This window comes from Pan paniscus, chromosome 6, assembly GCF_029289425.2.
Source record: "Pan paniscus chromosome 6, NHGRI_mPanPan1-v2.0_pri, whole genome shotgun sequence".
NCBI lineage: Eukaryota > Metazoa > Chordata > Mammalia > Primates > Hominidae > Pan > Pan paniscus.
This window is the reverse complement of record NC_073255.2, coordinates 47986753-48006480: the sequence shown is the minus strand read 5'-3', so window position 1 is coordinate 48006480 and position 19728 is coordinate 47986753. Positions and strand designations below refer to the sequence as shown.

The 19728-nt window shown below is 38.5% G+C and overlaps 1 protein-coding gene across 3 annotated transcripts in view; it reads left to right on the top strand.

Annotated features, from left to right (window-relative positions):
* SUGCT (succinyl-CoA:glutarate-CoA transferase) overlaps positions 1-19728 on the top strand; it is a 719374-nt gene that overhangs the window by 292861 nt on the left and 406785 nt on the right. For all 3 annotated transcript variants that reach the window (XM_034963995.3, XM_003808696.7, XM_063605682.1), the window contains one exon: positions 14618-14689. In XM_034963995.3, coding sequence (XP_034819886.1) covers positions 14618-14689 — 72 coding nt within the window. The remainder of the gene's footprint in view (positions 1-14617; positions 14690-19728) is intronic.

Genomic DNA, 19728 nt, shown 5'->3' with positions numbered 1-19728 from the left:
GTTCTTTCTAATCATATAGTAGTAATTTATCCTTCTGGTATCTATCTTAATCTCACATGCATTTTAGATGCCTTGAGTTAGGCTTCCAGATCTGATCATCCAGTACAAGAAGTGAGTCCTATAAAGAACAAGTCCAGACCCTGGAATATGGCAGTCTCCTCAAGGTCCTGCCAGGTGCGTGTTGCCTACTACCTTTTCCATCATTTTTTTCAGTTATAAATGTCTATACATATATCAGATAGAGCCTTCCCCTATGCTTTTTCTGATGCTAGGGTTGACTTGTTTTAATATTTGGTTACTCCATGAGAATTTCACCTGCTGCTGTGGGTCAGCAGGACCCTCCCATAAGGACTCATTTTCTGCTGAATGAGCCGAGTAGCCAGTCACACTTCCCATAGTTCGCCAAGCCGAAAGATGTTTTGAGAGTCTGTATACTTTAGATTCCAACCCTCTGTACAGGAACCCAAATTTGGATGGCAAATATATTTTATTATCAGTGTATATCCTATTACTTGGTAGTAGCTATGTGGAAAGGGTACAAAGGCTGACCCTCTATGCTTCAAGGCCAACTTTTGGCCATGGTAAGAAGAATGAGAAGTACCTAATAAGAAGGACTGAGGTCCTCATTGTTCCAACTATAGGACATACCTATAAATCCTGATAGAAGTATATTCAGCATGTCACTTTAACTAATATTCATCCTTAAACTTGGGTGATCATCTGTGAGGAAGGAAGTTTGGGGAATCTATTGTTAGCATGCTCGCCTTTTTCAGTTGGTCCTTATCTTTGATTCTCTGAAACTCTCCTCTATTTTATGCTTACAGTTTTGCCACCAAGGCTTATAATGTCTCATATTTCCTGAATTGCCTGGGTTGCTGTGACACATTGACATTGATTTAAAAAGTGTATTGGGTTCTAATATCCCAGATACTGTCTTAGACGCTTAACTAACTAGCATCTTGAACTAGCATTTAAGTTGCTCTTATCTGATATTCAGCCACCTACCCTCCCCAGAGCTCACTCTCCATGCTTGCTCTACCTTTGTTCAATGGCTTGGGCTTCTGCTTTTGCCTATATTCTCTGAGTTTCTCATTGAGTTAACTGTCTGGTTCCTGTCCCTCCACGCTTTGCCTTGCTATCACAATTCCTTATATGAGAATTTGGTGCTGAGTTTCTGAGCCTCATCCTCATATCTGGGATCCTGCAGCCTGTGACTCTCTATATATCTCTTGGGCCATTTAACTACTGTGAGTTTCAAGACTTTTGCTATCAAAATTTTTCATCTCCCATATGCCATACTTTATCTTGCTGACTGCTTTCTTTTCTTTTCTTTTCTTTTTTTTTTTTTTTTTTTGAGATGGAGTCTTGCTCTGTTACCCAGGCTGGAGTACAGTGGCACAATCTCAGCTCACTGGAACCTCTGCCTCCTAGGTTCAAGCAATTCTCCTGCCTCAGCCGCCTGAGTAGCCAGACTACAGGTGCGCGCCACCACACCCAGCTAATTTTTGTATTTTTAGTAGAGACAGGGTTTCGTCATGTTGGCCAGGCTGGTCTCAAACTCCTGACCTCAGGTGATCCTGCCACCTCTGCCTCCCAAAGTGCTGGGATTACAGGCTTGAGCCACCATACCTGGCCATGACTGCTTCCTAGTACTGCACTTACTCAAATTTTCCATACTCTGGGATGAAACTCTGCTGTCACCTGGGCCTGTACTCTAATGCCACTTTAGGTCTAGTGGGCAGGCCTAATTTCAGGGCCTCCCCCAATCTCTGTCTCACTATGTATACTCTGTGTTTTGTCATTGATAAATCCAGAGATATGATGAACAGATATGCTTGGGAAACATTATTGGAAATACACTATATAAGCCAATTTAGAATATTTTTATTGTAACTATAGTTACTATTTTTTTCTAGCTTGATTCTTTGCTTGTAGGTAGTGAAATGTGGTGACAGCTTGACTAAAGCTCTGTTCTATAAATGCCTTTAGTCTGAGGTAAATGTAGGCTTTGTCAGAAATGACATTTTCATATATGGTACATAGATGGTACAGAACTGTGATTATTGTAACATGTTTGAGATACAACAAAGAGTACTTAAAAATATTTCATACGCTCAAGGAATTTTTACCTTGGGTTGTTCCTGAAAAATCAATATGGTCCCTTGTCTAGCATTTTTTGTGTAGTTTCTATAAAGTAGTAGCTGCTTTTGGTAGGCTATTCAAAATAATCTGGCTTAGCATTCTTTTGGAATTTTTACCTTGGGGTGTTCCTGAAAAATCAATATGGTCTCTTGTCTAGCATTTTTTTGCATAGTTTCTGTGAAGCAGTAGCTGCTTTTGGCAGGCTATTCAAAATAATCTGGCTTAGCATTCTTTATAATACAGTTAGTTCAGGTTTCTTAAAACCAGTTTTTGGCCTATATTCCTCAGGAAGAAAAACTCTGTGTCATTTTACCTTGTGCCCAAGATACATGATAACTGCCTTCTTGAATAACAGCAGGCTTTCTTCACACCAAGTTTTCTTTATAAGAAAAATAATATCCATTGACAACACGTAAAGAATAGAAAATATATGAGGCAGTTGCCCATTTCCCTCCTTGTCATTACCTCCACACCCAGTATCAGAAATGGAGTGATTGAAAATCCTACATATGTTGGATTGGAAGTAAAATTTAATTTATTTGAGGAACCTCAAGGATATATGTGAGCATTCCAATTTCCTATTATGGAATTAGCAAAACCTAGCCTGGATCTGGGGCAGGAAATCAGTATATAATGTTGCTTTCAAGGTTACTCTAGAATTACCTAATTCAAAGCAAGGGCTTATATTTAGCAATGAGCTTTCAACATGGTTTGTTCCATGTAAAAAATGTCCTGCCAATGCCAAATTGGTAGTAGGTGAAGTTGGAGACTCCAGGGCTCATCTACCATTTGTGGCATTGTTCCATCCATAGATGACACTGTTCTTAATTTGTAAGCAGAGCAGTCTGTGCCTCATTGCCATCTGGCTCAGCCCAGTTCCAGTGCCATAAGGTGAACTGAACTGTCAGTGGTAGGAAATAGTGCTCTATGTTTGTCATGATGTACTAGCACAGACCCAGAAGTCAATAACTGCTTGGCATTCCAGAAAACATTCTCATGGCAGTGAGTTAAACTTCATGGAATGTCTTTTTCCAGTGGGTGATGAAGTCATTTAGCAATGGTTACCTTTTGTGGAAGAAAATCTTGTTAAAAAGTAAGTAGCCCTGGGAAGCCTTGAAGTTTATGCTCTTGTTTTGAAGTAGACATACTACAAATTTTTTGTGTTTTATTTAAGCCAGGGAAAATACTAGATGCACTGATGAAGTAACTTAAGAAGATAACATAGGAACTTCCAGTTGTACATTTTTTTCTTTTCCCACTTGATTATATGATATATTGTGTTGACATGGACTTCTGAAACCCCTATGTTTTCATCTTTAGTCAGCTTTATAATTAGGATGTCATCAAATGAGGCTAACATGCCTGGAAGCCCAGAAAGCAAAGTCCCTGGGAAGGAGTAGAAACTTCCAGGAGCAGCAGAAATTCTCAATTGACCTTCTCAATTCCCCGCCTTCACATCTGCTCCACTGTCTGCACTTCTGTATCTTATATCTCAGGGGTGGTCACATCTTCTGTGTGGAGCTGCTCTAAATAGAGAAACTAAACACCGAACCTCCATTCCCTCTCCTTTTGTGTCTCCTAGTTTGATCATGAAGTTCTTTAGTTTTGTCGTGTCATCAAAGTCCTTGACCCATCATTATTTTCTCAGTCTTGTAAAAGATCTCCCTCTCCAGGAGAGGAGGTTTCTCACGATGAGCATATGATGAAAATGTGCATTTGTGTTTGGTTTCCCTATCAGTGAATTTTGTCGTGCCAGAATGTGCACAGCTTCTAGTGAGAAGGATGTCTTTCTTTGGGAGTAATACAATCTGGTCTCCTGTGAGGCAATGCTTGGTTTTGACCTTGTCCTTTAAAAATTCTAGACACTTGCCCTTGCTGCTGTCTCCCCACATCATTTCATTCAGAAGCAATTGTTTCTTGAATTTCTTACAGGAGACAGTCCTGACTGTTTACAGCCCAATTCGCTGCGTATGATTTGAGCTCTCCCTGTGATAAAGAATCTGGTAGTGGTGTGTGTGCACGGCATGTTATCACTTGGTTTGCTTTCTGTTAGAGTGAGGCAACCAACAGAATGAGAAGAAGAGAAGGAGGAGTGATTTGCAGGGCCAGTGAAGGCCTGGGAGTCAAGACCTAAGGGCTTAGAATTCACTGAGGAGTTCCTTTCTTGTGGGACCAAGAACAGTAGTAATTATATAATAATTATAATATACTATAATATACTACTGTATATCTAGAAAGTACATATATAGAAATTGTGTGTGTGTATATATATATGATATATATATGATATATATATATCATATATATATATATGGAGAGAGAGAGAGAGAGAGAGAGAGTTGCTGCTGTCTCATAGCAGCAACTATTTTATGTACTTCACACTGTGGATCTCTAGGCATAACCCGAACCTGCCTCACTCCTTTAATCACTGATTGAAGCATTCTACATTCTAACCATCCATCGTCTCTTGTTCTTTCACCTTACTTATTCAGCTACTCCCATCGTGACTACTCCTAGACCTCATCAGGACTTCTGACCCACTGAGACACCTCCCCATGCCTAGCCATAATCTCCTATCTTTACCACTTTCTTTCTTATGCAGCTAGTCTGTGGCTCATTGCTCAGTAACATTCTGGCGGATTTTCCTACACATTTATCTTTTTGTCATATCCATCTGGCAACACCCTAAAGCTAGTGAATGTAAATATACTTTAGTCTATGTCTGGATAGCTGAGAGATGATAGAGAAAGTCACTCAGTTGGGCTCTCAACATGTCAGTATTCCAGTTGTGTTAACTGGTCCCGGTGCTACGCCACTGTCTTCAGTGATATGTCAGAACTTCTCTACTCTTTTTTAGTCTTTCATTCTCATATCTCCCCAATCTTCTCTCAGTTAATAAGAAGGTAGAAGCATCCAGTGGGAACTTCCTGGGTCCTCCTCGACATGGGAACTCCGTCTGCAGCCATGCTCATGCTGTGCTTTCAGTCCATACTCATCCCTGCGCTTCACAGCCAGACTGCTCAAACAGATGTCTGTGTGTGCTCACTCCCTTTCCTTAACAGTTATGGAGTCCGTGATTCATGTCAAACTGCATTCTGTTCGCATGATGACACCAGACACCTCTTGCTGATGTAATGGAAGTCACTTTGTAGGCATTCTTCAGTCCTCATCTTACGCTCTGAGTACTTCTGCCTGGATTTCAAATGGGAGAGGCCTTCAGACTCCTCACTTAACTCCCTTTTTTTCCTACTCTGCAGTGTGAACTTTCTTCCTAAATGATTTGGTCCATGTGATGACTTCAATTATAGATAATAAGCAAATGAGTCAAGTTTTTTGTCTGTGTGTTTTTTTTTTTGTTTTTTTGTTTTTTTTTTTGTTTTTTTAAGACTGGTTCCTGCTCTGTTGCCCAGGCTGGAGTGCAGTGGCCTGATCTCAGTTCACTGCAACCTCTGCCTCCCGGGTTGAAGCGATTCTTCTGCCTCAGCCTCCCAAGTAGCTGGGACTACAGGCATGCACCACTACGCCTGGCTAATTTTTGTATTTTTAGTAGAGATGGGGTTTCGCTAATGTTGGCCAGGCTGGTCTCAAACTCCTGGACTTAAGTGATCCACCTGCCTTGGCCTCCCAAAGTGCCAGGATTACAGGAATGAGCCATTGCACCCAGCCAAGTTTTTATCCACAGTTCAGACTTTCACCTGGTACCCAAGTCTTACTCATGTGAACTTGTCACTGGACTATCTCAAAAGCTCCTTAGAAACTTAAGCATCATCATGACACCTTTTTTTTCCCTTAGATTTCAACTCTCAACCATGATATTCATGATATTTACCAAGTCAGTAAATTTTACCATCTCAATCTATTTCTAGGGACTTTTCTAGGATCACTTTTCTAGGGACTCTTTCCTGGCTTCAGCGCTCCCAACCAAGACAACATTATGTCCACCTCTCCTAAGATCTCATTGTTTGGGGGGCTGAGGTTGGAGGATTGCTTGAAGCCAGGATTTTGAGACCAGCCTGTGCAACACAGTGAGACTCCATCTGAGTAGTCCCAGCGACTCAGGAGGCTATGTGAGGAGGATCTCTTAAACCTAGCAGTTTGAGACTGCAGTGAGCAAGGATTATGCCAGTTTACTCCAGCCTGGGTGACAGAGAGAGATGCTGTCTTTAAAAAAAAAAAGATCTCACTGGGTTTTGTACTTTTCTTTTCCAGTGCCTGTCACTGTTTGTAATTACTTATGTGAATGTTTGATTAGTGTCTGCTACTTTATTAGAATGTATGTCTCATTTGTCTTGTCATTTTCTACCCATTGTACCCAGAGCCTAGCACATAGTGAATTATATCAACAAATATTTGCCAAGTACATGAATCAATGTACTTTATGAACTTAGTCAAAATAATTTTAAAGGTAAGTACTGATCATTCCTATTTTAGAGATGTCAAAACTGAGGCTCTTAAATTATGTAAATTGTCTAATATCACACAGGTTAGTTATTAATAAATGTCTTGGGTGGGATTCATTTTGCTATTTTATCCTCCAGGCCTTACTGGGGTAAGGTTGGCTTTTTAAGGATCTTAGTTGGACCAGACATTTTCTTCAGAGTTTCAGTATGAAATTTAATAATTTTTTATTTGTGATATTAACATATGAAATAGGGCTTGATTTGAATACAAAACAAACTAAAAAAACCCCTCCAGTTTAAATGAACTTAGAATGTTGAAGCAAATTTTGAAAAAGATATTTTGTGTCATTAAAAACAATGCTATTTAAAAATGCTTGTGATAGGATGTTTAAAAAATGCAGTCCAGAAATTCATGTATAGTAAGATATTCATGTAACTGCCTGACCAGTTCTTCTTGCCTGTTGCAGAGATGGAGCCAATTTGCTGAAACAGCAGTGTTACAGTAGAGAAAGAGTTTAATAATCACAGGGCCAGCAAAGTGTGGGAAGTATGGGAGTATGGGAGTTTGGAAGTATGGGAGACATTTCTCAAGTCAGCCTCCCAAACAGCTTGGAGTTTAGTGATTTAAAGAGTAATTTGGCAGGCTGAGGGAGAGGGATTCGGTGCTGCTGATTGGTTGGGGATGAAATCTTAGCAGTGTCCAAATTATCTTAGTACTCTGAGTGAGTTTCTGGGTGGGGATCTCAGGACTGGTTGTATTACTTCCTTCATATGACTCATGGGTCTGGGTAGAGTTAAGTCATTCGCCAGAATGTCAAAGTCTGAAAAATATTTCAAAGACCAATCTTAGGAGGTTTTGACGATAGTGATGTTATCTATAGGAGCACTTAGGAAGTCACACATCTTTTGACTTCTGAAATAGTAAATCCTTATAGAAAGGTAAGCAAGGGAACCATGCTGGTTATCATTTCATTAAGCCATATCTTAGCAGAATTCAAGTCCCTTCTCTAATGCTAATCTTGTATTCTTTCATTACTCTTAAAAGGCAGTTTTGATCCCTGAGCAAGGAGGGCTCCTGGAAGGGACTGTAAAGTTAAAGAAGTCAGTTAGCTTGTGAAATTAGAAACAAGATGGAGTCAGTTAGGTTAGATTTCACTCACCAATAATTTTTCTGTCATATTTCTCTCAAAGGTAGTTTCTTTAATAATGTAAAAACACATACAAAGAAACTAGAAAGAAGAATGCTACTTAATAGTTGCTTCTTCTGGGTGATGATATCATGCAGTTTTTTTTTCCGTCTTATATTTTTCTGTACTTCCCCAATTTTCTACAGTGATAACATATTATGTTTTATTTATTTATTTTTGTCTTTACATAGGACCATTTAATGCCTTCTTTACTAGAAAAGTTGTTGATGGTAATCTAGCTCATATACTTTACCTGGGAGTTGGGACTTGCAAAATGGCTTAATTTGGTAGTTTCCAAACCTTGTTAAAAAGCTTAAAAAGTCCCAAATTCTTATAAAAAGCTCATTTTTAAAAATTATACTTTAAGTTCCAGGGTACATGTTTACAACGTGCAGGTTTGTTACATATGTATACATGTGCCATGTTGGTGTGCTGCACCCATTAACTTGTCATTTACATTAGGTATATCTCCTAATGCTATCCCTCCCCCTTCCCCCCACACCATGACAGGCCCCAGTGTGTGATGCTCTCCATCCAATGTCCAAGTGTTCTCATTGTTCAATTCCCACCTATGAGTGAGAACATGCAGTCTTTGGTTTTCTGTCCTTGTGATAGTTTGCTCAGAGTGATGGTTTCCAGCTTCATCCATGTCCCTACAAAGGACATGAACTCATCCTTTTTTATGGCTGCATAGTATTCCATGGTGTATATGGGCCACATTTTCTTAATCCAGTCTATCATTGATGGACATTTGGGTTAGTTCCAAGTCTTTGCTATTGTGAATAGTGCCGCAGTAAACATACGTGTGCATGTGTCTTTATAGCAGTATGATTTATAATCCTTTGGGTATATACCCAGTAATGAGATGGCTGGGTCAAATGGTATTTCTAGTTCGAGATCCCTGAGGAATCACCACCCTGTCTTCCACAATGGTTGAACTAGTTTACAGTCCCACCAACAGTGTAAAAGTGCTCCTATTTCTCCACATCCACTCCAGCACCTGTTGTTTCCTAACTTTTTAATGATCACCATTCTAACTGGTGTGAGATGGTATCTCATTGTGATTTTGATTTGCATTTCTCTGATGGCCAGTGATGATGAGCATTTTTTCATGTGTCTGTTGGCTGCATAAATATCTTCTTTTGAGAAGTGTCTGTTCATATCCTTTGCCCACTTTTTGATGGGGTGTTTGATTTTTTCTTGTAAATTTGTTTAAGTTCTTTGTAGATTCTGGATATTAGCCATTTGTGTGATGGGTAGATTGCAAAAATTTTCTCCCATTGTGTAGGTTGCCTGTTCACTCTGATGGTAGTTTCTTTTGCTGTGCAGAAGCTCTTTAGTTTAATTAGATCCCATTTGTCAATTTTGGTTTTTGTTGCCATTGCTTTTAATGTTTTAGTCATGAAATCCTTGCCCTTGCCTATGTCCTGAATGGTATTGCCTACATTTTCTTCTAGGGTTTTTATGGTTTTAGGTCTAACATTGAAGTCTTTAATCCATCTTGAATTAATTTTTGTATAAGGTGTAAGGAAGGGACCCAGTTTCAGCTTTCTACATATGGCTAGCCAGTTTTCCCAGCACCATTTATTAAATAGGGAATCCTTTCCCCATTTCTTGTTTTTGTCAGGTTTGTCAAAGATCAGATGGTCGTATATTTGTGGTATTATTTCTGAGGGCTCTGTTCTGTTCCATTGGTCTATATCTCTGTTTTGGTACCAGTACCATGCTGTTTTGGTTACTGTAGCCTTGTAGTGTAGTTTGAAGTCAGGTAGCATGATGCCTCCAGCTTTGTTCTTTTGGCTTAGGATTATCTTGGCAATGTGGGCTCTTTTTTGGTTCCATATGAACTTTAAAGTAGTTTTTTCCAATTCTGTGAAGAAAGTCATTGGTAGCTTGATGGGGATGGCATTGAATTTGTAAATTACCTTGGGCAGTATGGCCATTTTCATGATATCGATTCTTCCTATCCATGGGCATGGAATGTTCTTCCATTTGTTTGTGTTCTCTTTTATTTCGTTGAGCAGTGGTTTGTAGTTCTCCTTGAAGAGGTCCTTCACATCCCTTGTAAGTTGGATTCCTAGGCATTTTATTCTCTTTGAAGCAATTGTGAATGGGTGTTCACTCGTGATTTGGCTCTCTGTTTATCTGTTATTGGTGTATAAGAATGCTTGTAATTTTTGCACATTGATTTTGTATCCTGAGACTTTACTGAAGTTTCTTATCAGCTTAAGGAGATTTTGGGCTGAGACGATGGGGTTTTCTAAATATACAATCATGTCATCTGCAAACAGGGACAATTTGACTTCCTCTTTTCCTAATTGAATACCCTTTATTTCTTTCTCCTGCCTGATTGCCCTGGCCAGAACTTCCAACACTATGTTGAATAGGAGTGGTGAGAGAGGGCATCCTTGTCTTGTGCCAGTTTTCAAAGGGAATGCTTCCAGTTTTTACCCATTCAGTATGACATTGGCTGTGGATTTGTCATCAATACCTCTTATTATTTGGAGATACATCCCATCAATACCTCGTTTATTGAGAGTTTTTAGCATGAAGCGCTGTTGAATTTTGTCGAAAGCCTTTTCTGCATCTATTGAGATAATCATGTGGTTTTTGTCTTTGCTTCTCTTTATGTGATGGATTATGTTTATTGATTTGCATATGTTGAACCAGCCTTGCATCCCAGGGATGAAGCCAACTTGATCATGGTGGATAAGCTTTTTGAAGTGCTGCTTGATTTGGTGCAGAAGGCAAGAAATAACTAAGATCAGAGCAGAACTGAAGGAGATAGAGACACAAAAAACCCTTAAAAAAATCAATGAATTCAGGAGCTAGCTTTTTGAAAAGATCAACAAAATTGATAGACCGCTAGCAAGACTAATAAAGAAGAAAAGAGAGAAGAATCAAATAGACGCAATAAAAAATGATAAAGGGGATATCACCACTGATCCCACAGAAATACAAACTACCATCAGAGAATACTATAAACACCTGTATGCAAATAAACTAGAAAATCTAGTAGAAATGGATAAATTCCTGGACACATACACCCTCCCAAGACTAAACCAGGAAGAAGTTGAATCCCTGAATAGACCAATATCAGGCTCCGAAATTGAGGCAATAATTAATAGTCTACCAACCAAAAAAGTCTAGGATCAGGCGGATTCACAGCCAAATTCTACCACAGGTACAAAGAGGAACTGGTACCATTCCTTCTGAAAGTATTCCAAACAATTGAAAAAGAGGGAATCCTCCCTAACTCATTTTATGAGGCCAGCATCATCCTGATACCAAAGCTTGGCAGAGACACAACAAAAAAAGAGAATTTTAGGCCAATATCCATGATGAACATCTATGCAGAAATCCTCAATAACATATTATTTTTTAAAGTTCTTATTTAAAATGTTTATTAAATAAATACTGTAGCAGTAACAGGGAACAAATAATTATTAAAAAGAACTCCTAATCTTACCTGAATCTTTATAAAATCTATTTGATAATCTTTAGGCTGATTATATTCTGAGGCTCAGTTGCCATGAGTTCTTCACTTTTCAATGATCATTGACTAGTTACCTTTGCAGAAAATTATTATGTTTACTGGTTTGTTATAAAGGATATTAACAAGGGTACAGATGAAGAGATGTGTATTGTAAAGTATAGGGAGGGGTATGGAGCTTCCATTTCCTCCCAGGGCATGCCATCCTTCAGGAACCTCTGCATGTTCAGCTATCTAGAATCTTCTTAAAAATTTTTAAACTTTTATATTGATAAAAGATATATTTAAATATATGTTGGCGGCTGCAGGGAAAAATATGCATTTCTTTACTTATTAAAAGGAAATGAACAGCCCAGAAAATATAAACTTATTGGACATATCACTGATCCAAAATTTGGCAAGCCTTTCTTCACATTATATATTCCAACACAAATTGTTACTTCACATTTACTTATTCGCCCCCCATCTTACCCTTCTCCACAAAAAAGCAAGCAAACAACCTGTGTAACTTCACAGTTGTCAATGGTTCCTTGCAATACTTCAGCTCAAAATCCTTTGTACCTCACCCACAGCTTTGTTGCAGATTTTCTTTCTGTAGTTGAGAAACACTAATGCATTGTCTATGACACTAACTTTACTTTTGCCCTCATGGACAAGGGAGAATGTTTGAAAGAGTTTATGTGATATCTCCTTAATAGCATTCCTTACCAAATCAAGCAACAATGTAAATAGAATAAAACCTTTTTATAATGTATTTCTTGGGATCTATTTTAGTTACCATTGTGCTATCTGGAAGCAATCATTTGGTTGATTCATTAGCATTTACCAACTATTTATTAATTGCCTAACATTCTTCAGATATCATGTTAGGATGATGAAGACTGAAATTAAGACATGACCAATACAATCTCCCAGTTCCACTCTACCAGCACTGTATAAAATAACTTTATGTGATGATGGAAGTACTCTGTGTCTGTGCTGGCTAATACAGTAGCCACTAGCCACACGTGGCTATTGAATGCTTGACATTTAGCTAGTGTGACTATGGATCTGAATTGTTAATTGTTAATAACAGGTTTATTGGAATGTAATTCATGTACCATATAATTCACCCATTTATAGTGCACAATTCAGTGATTTTTAGTGTATTCAGAGTTGTGCAACCATCAGTCAATTTTGGAACATTTTCATTACCCTGACAAGAAACCCAGTATTCATTAACAATCACTCCCCATCTTCCCCCAGCTTCCACTGCTTTATGCAGCCACTAGTGTTTTTTTCTGTCTTGATGGATTTGCCTATTTTAGACATTTCTTATAAATAGAATCACAATATTTGGCCTTTAGTGACTGGCTAATTTCAGTTTATTTAAATTTAATGATCACATGTGGCTAGTGGCTAATGTAAGAAGCAAGTGAAGTGAAAGACCAAAGACAGATGCTTAAGGAATGCTGAAGGCTCAGGAGAAGAAAATCCTGCAGAAAGGGTATGTGTAAAACAGAGAGCTAGGAGATGAACTTGGACAGAGCCTGAAGATAAGAGACCTTCATGGAGGAGGGAATGGTTAACAGTACCAAATAATACAGAGGGTTCAAAAAGTATAGTTCAGTGTGATAGTAAGTATCCCGATGACAGAGGTCACTAGAATGTGGTCTTGGTGAGGAAGTGAGGGCAGGTGGCGCTCTTATGTCATTATAGAAGAAGGGAACAAAGGAACATTCAAGATACCTTGAAAGGGGTGTTGGGATTGATCAAAATTCTCTTCAGTTGTTGTTAATGTTATTTTTATGGAGAACTGAGCCTATATGTAGGCAGAAGACAAGGATTCAGTGGAAATGAAGAACTTACAGATGATTAAGCAAGTTCTGGAGGATGCAGGTGGAGGTGATCAGCCCAGGAGTAAGTCCAGTCAAGGAAAACAGTCTTTTTTCTCAAAGGGAGGAGGAAGTGAAGAAAAAGTAGGTGGAGATACAGCACAGTTTTTATGTAGAAAGGATGAAAATTCAAATAGCTAATTTACTTTGGGGAAGTAGGAATGAGGCCTTCTGAGGGTAAAATTTGGTTCCTCCAATTTCACTGTGATCATATGTGGAGAAAGAAGTGCTAAAACATTCTCCAATGGGCTAGGACTGTGGGTGGTTAGAGTGTCCATCGCTGTCCACAGGAACCTGTCACCAAAAAAGGACAGACATTTTTAGGTGCATAAAGCCACATGAGGTCCAGAGAGATACTGATGTGTCCATTTTTGCCACTAAAATTAAAGAGTGCCCAAAAGATTACATTTGAGTTCTTGAAAGAAGCAATGTAGCTCCATGAGGTCACTTTCCTTCCCTCTCCCAGTTCCCTCCCTCCCTCCTTCCCTTCCTTCCTTCCTTCCTTCCTTCCCTCCTTCTCCTTCCTTTGCTTCTCCCTTCTTTCTATCTATGCTTCTTACACTTTGTAGAAACATAATGCTTTTTGCCTTATAATGCTTTTTGCCCTACAGGGAAAAAATGAAAATAAAACAAAAAAATTCTTAATTGTTCCAAACCATAACGAATAGAGTATTTTATTTTGTACATTATAATGGATTTCCTTTATTTTTTTGAATCACTCTTTTTTGTTTTTTTGACAAATGTTGTAACAGTGGAAGAGTTAGGAAATGCTTAGAACCATCTAAATGAAACCAACTATCCAAATATAAAAGAAAAAGAGCCAGGCATGGTGGCTCATGCCTGTAATCCTGGCACTTTGGGAGGCTGAGGTAAGCGGATCTTGAGCCCAGGGGTTTAAGACCTGCCTGGGCAACATAGTGAGACCCCATTTCTACAAAAAGTACAAAATTAGCTGGGCATGGTGCCATGCACCTGTAGTCCCAGATACACAGGAGGCTGGGGCAGGAGGATTGCTTAAACCTGGGAGGTGGAGCAGTAAGCTGAGATTGTGCCATTGCACTCCATCCTGGGAGCCTGGGTGACAGAGACAGACCCTGTCACCAAATACATACACACACACACACATATATACATACATAGACATATATGTGTGTGTGTATATGTGTGTGTGTGTATATATATATATATATATATATATATATATATATATAGAAAGAGAGAGAGAGAGAGAGAGAGATCTATTCTGTGATGATGGAAATATTCTGTCTGTGCTGGCTAATACAATAGCCACTAGCCACATGTGGCTATTGACTGTTTGACATTTAGTTAGTGTGTATATATATATTATATCTTTTGTGGAAGATATATATGTATACATATATGAAAAAGATACAAATTAATCGATATTGAATTAATAACATTGCTTTAGAACAAGCTTTCTATATAGATATTTTAGAAATTAAACTTTTGTGGTCTTGTCAACATATAAATAATATTTACCTGTGTATTTATTTCTTTTAGGCTTTTAAAACCAAGGATGGTTATATTGTAGTTGGAGCAGGAAATAACCAGCAGTTTGCCACCGTGTGCAAGGTAATCTATAATTATTGGGATTGGTCGATGATCTTGTACAAAGCCAGGGAAAGTTCAGTTTTGCCCAGGTCACAACCAACTTAGGCCCCCTGTGTTAGCAACTAAAAGTATAGGATATTCATGCGTATAAAGGATAAGGCAGAGTCCAAATTAGCATTCTGTGTTTTTTGTGGTATTTGGCTGTATTTTAAAGTGAAGAATCGTAGTAGCTTAAATTGTCCTAAAACTTGACCTGCCTACCATTCCAAACAAAATGGGGGAATCATTTTTAAAGGGACCTTTAACACTGGTATTTTTTTCTTTTTTTCACCTCCCTCCTTCCCTTCCTGCCTTCCTTTCTTCCTTTCGTTCTCTCCCTCCTTCTCTTTTACTATATCAGGTTAATTGGAACCATATATAGTTAAGCTACTCCCATATTTATTTTATTTACTACTGGAAATTTTAAAACTTTTTTTCAACTTAACCTTTATTTGATGAGTACCTTTCTAAAGAATTTATGTTTCAAGGTTTTAGGAATTAAGATTATATTAAATTGTTCCTTCTCAACAAGGCCTTAAAATAAAGACCTTGGAATCATTTAAAATAATTTATTCTTAGGGATATTCTAAACTTGTAGCATTTACTAAACTTCGCCATCTCGGATCACTGCAACCTCTGCCTCCTTGCTTCAAGCGATTCTCCTGCCTCAGCCTCCAGAGGAGCTGGGATGACAGGTGCGTGCCACCATGCCTGGCTATTTTTGTATTTTTAGTAGAGATGTGGTTTCACTATGCTGGCCAGGGTGGTCTCGAACTCCTGACCTCAAGCGATCTGCCCACCTCAGCCTCCCAAAGTTCTAGAATTACAGGCGTGAACCACTGCACCCGGCCTACTAGACTTTTTTTTTTCTTTACTTGATGTTTATATTAGTTATCAAGACTTTGGTGTTTTGTTTTAATTTTAGAACTTAGGTATCTGTTCATTTTTTCTGGTTTTAATCCAAGGAATAGAATTTCATTTTTATTTTTATTTTTCTTAAATATATCCAAAGGCCTTACCTGTTAAGGATTTTTTTCTTTTTTTTTTTTGAGGGACAATCAGCTTTTATACTAAATTTTACCATGAGCTTTCAGTGTTATTAAAGATGACTATGAGGGCCAGGCGCAGTGGCTCATGCCTGCAATCCCAGCACTTTGAGAGGCCGAGGTGGGCAGATTGCCTGAGCTCAGGAGTTCTCGACCAGCCTGAGCAACATGGTGAAACCCTGTCTCTACTAATAAATACAAACAATTAGCCAGGTGTGGCGGTCATGCGCCTGTAGTCCCAGCTACTCGGCTGAGGCAGGAGAATTGCTTGAACCCGGGAGGCGGAGGTTGCAGTGAGCCGAGATCGCGCCACCGCACTCAAGCCTAGGCGACAGAGGGAGACTCTGTCTCAAAAAAAAAAAGAGATGCCTATGAAATCCTGAATCTCATTTACTGTAGTTAACTTATTATGTACAGAAATTACTTATTACTGTGCCTCTTTTGTATGAGAAGGTAGGGAGCAGAGCTAAAAACCGCAGCAAAGGGATGGGAAGGACCAGGGAGAAGCTGACAAATGGAGATAGTTCTGATTGCAGGAAGGGCTGAAACATCTGAGGTGGGAAAGAGGGGAGCCTTTTAAATGGTGACTCTGAGTAAGTGTAGGGAAAATCGATTCAAACATTTGATCTGGGATCAAAGAATCTTTATTATGAACGGTCAATGTTAAAAATATGAAACATACGGAAGCTGTTGCCTGTGAAGTCATTTGCGTACTCTAACTGCAGAGATGTATAAGCCAGTTCATTGCTATAAACGAGTACAGATTTTCTTTCTGGGCCATATGTTTTGGAGTTTTCTTTCTCCAGAAAGTCGTGGGGTTGGGGGTGGGAGGACCTGGCAGTGAAAATTACTGTTTGACATACTCTTTAGTTTTGAAAATAACTGTACTGAATTCTTTGTATTTTTGATTCATTACTGCTGATCAAGTTAACACTTTTGAACTTCCTCATAAATATCCATAAGAACAGTTTTCAACAAAGGTTCTTATTTCAAAGCAGAATATTTGCCAGAAGTTTTAGTATTGAAATATGACTTATTGTTATGGTGTGTTATAACACATTGCTTATAAAGGAGACTATCAGAGGGCCTTAGGAATGGCACACTTGACCTTGATTTTCCCATATGAGAGTTAGGAATGATAATCCCTGTTATGAGCCATTAATCCAATGTCTGTAAAACTCTTTGAGATTCTCAGAAGATTTATGTGTACGGGATTCTTGAGTTATTTACATTATTAGCTAAGCATCCTGCGTGAATGCTGCAATCTGATTGACTTTTTCAAATCTTTGTAATTATGCCCTCACATGTAAACTTGTCCTAAACACCTTCTTACCTAAGAAAAATAATCTGTTCCTCCATTCTGATGCAAGGTTTTCTTCCCTTCCCAGTTATGTGTAGTGTGTGGACTTCTTCTAAGCAATTTTTTTACTCATATTTATTTATTACTCAGAGCCTTGTTATTCAAACTGGGCTTATAGAAGATGGGGTTCCCAGTTCTTCACAGTGAGCCCCTCAAAACTGTTCTTTTGTCAAGTACACTCCATCAGGAAAGATGGGACAGCTTTAGTTCCTGGTGAGAAATGTGGCAGCACTGTCTGTGACAAATGAATGGAATTGACTTATGCCTAGTCTCTTTCCAAAATAGAATTGATATAGTGGTTGATTGATAATTCTTGGGGAGGAGCTATATTAGTGAGCTTTCACTGTAAGGAGTTGGAGTGGGAGCAAGAATATTGGGTTCAAGTCTGAGGTTCCAGAAAATCTTGTTGTGTATAAAGTGAACCTTGTTCATAACAAGTCCTACTTAATGTTCCTTACCATGATACAGCAAAGTATGAAAGTGAGCATATGTAAGCTATTTTAAGCTGATGGATGCCACCCAAATGGGTATTCCTATATGAAATATTGAATATTGACATCCTTTTGAAAGTAATGTAGACTGAAGGCTTCTTTTACTGGAGAGACTATACATTGGTTCTCAATGTAGTATGCATAGGAATGTCCTTTAGCCCCATTCCCGAACATTTTACTTTAGTATGTCTGGGGTGAGGTAGAGGAAACTTCAGTTTTAAGAAGGACTGTAGGTGATTTTGGAGCAAGTTTTTAGACCGCCTGCTCCAAAATATAATATATCCAAGGTATAATGTTTAAGGCCTACTGTAAGTCTTATTAGTAGGTAGGTGAACTCTGTCACGGTCCTTAATCTTTTCTAAGCATCTGTTTTCCTATGTATAAAATGAAGATTATAATACGTAATTATACTTGTATACAACTTAGGGGTTTGGAAAGTGTTAGAGAAGTGAAGCACTTAGAATAGGCCTTGCTCATATGCACTTAATAAATGACATCTATGAAAATTAGATATGAAGATTCTGGTTCTGAGGAGGAGAGAGTAAATACACTTTTCCCACTTACCCCGAGCACGGTGATCATACCTGGACAGAATTGCATGAATCCATGAAGCATGTATTAAAAGACTTTGAAAAGTAAATAGTAAGAGATTTAGGGGAGAACACCTGAATTTGAAGTACCTCTAACTGGCAGTCAACTTAACCAGCTTTTCCCTCTAGTTATTCCTTCACTTGAGTATAGTTGAACCTGAAACCTGAAAGTGAGCACCAGGCAGTGCAGCAGATATCCAGGAAATGCTCTTTATTCCCGGTGCAAAGAACATGAAAAAGTGAGCTGTAATGTCAGAGAGAGTGTGGAAATAGTTTGTTTTCCCCTCCTTTCCATTTTCTTATGCCCCAGACCCCAAGTAATCCTGTATTGGAAACAGCAGATGAGCAGGAGCCAACTCTGAGAAAGAACTTTCTTCATTGCTGAGCTGTGATCCCAAAGAAAGGAGTGAATCTCCTTTCCTTTTCCCCCTCCATTCTCCTGTTGCATGGCCTCTGCCCTGGAACCATGCTGGGGAGTGGGATAACTAAAGCAGGAGCCCCAGGCAACTGGAAAATGCTAGAGAGATTGCAGAGAGAAGATCTTGACAAAGCAATCCTTGATGTTGTTTATGAACTCTTGGGATCACCCCTTACTTGCATATGCGCTAATTTGATCCTAATCAGCATACCAAAGATGATAGGAACTGAATTAGTAAATAGACAACTGCCCAGGTTGTCATATGACCATTAGGTTTGGCACTTACTAGTCAGATTCAAATAACACTGCAAAGGCTTTGAAACCTTAATCAAAATGAGAATCAAAGCCCACAGAAGGTGGGTAAGAACTGGCAGCCTGGATGTAACCAGGTCAATTGTCTGCTAAACCAGCAAGAGTAAAAATTCTCCTTAGAATTTAAACAAGACCCAGTGGCTCATAATATAATGTTCAAAATGTCCAGGATACAATCCATTATTACTGAGCATATGAAGAACCAGAACTTGCATGAGAACAGGCCATCAATGCCAATGCGAAGATGACACAGATGTTGGAATTAACTTACAAAGATGTTTACATAGCTGTTATAACAACGCTCTAACAAGCATCACAAACACTGTTTAAATAAATGGGATATAGAAATATTTAGCAAAGAAATATAAGATATGAAGAAGAACCAAAAGGAAAATTAAAAACTTAAAAGTATAATAACCAAGAAAAAAATTACACCTCACTGGTTGAGCTCAATAGTGCAATGAAGATGACAAGGAACTTAATGATACATCAATAGAAATTATTCAATCTGAACAATAGAGAGAACAAAAGATAGCTCCTTCCTACTCAAAACAAGAAATAACAGATCCTCAGGAACCTATTCAACAATAACAAAAAGTCCAATATTTATGTCATTGTAGTCCCAGAATGAGGGGAGAAAGTGTACATGCTGAAAAAATATTTGAAGAAATAACAATTGTATATATACCAAATTTGGTAAAAGTTAAATGCCCGTAGATTTAATAATTTCAGCAAACCATAAATGGGATAAACTGAAAAAAATCTATGCGTGAATACATAATGTGTCCTTTAAGAACAGGTGTA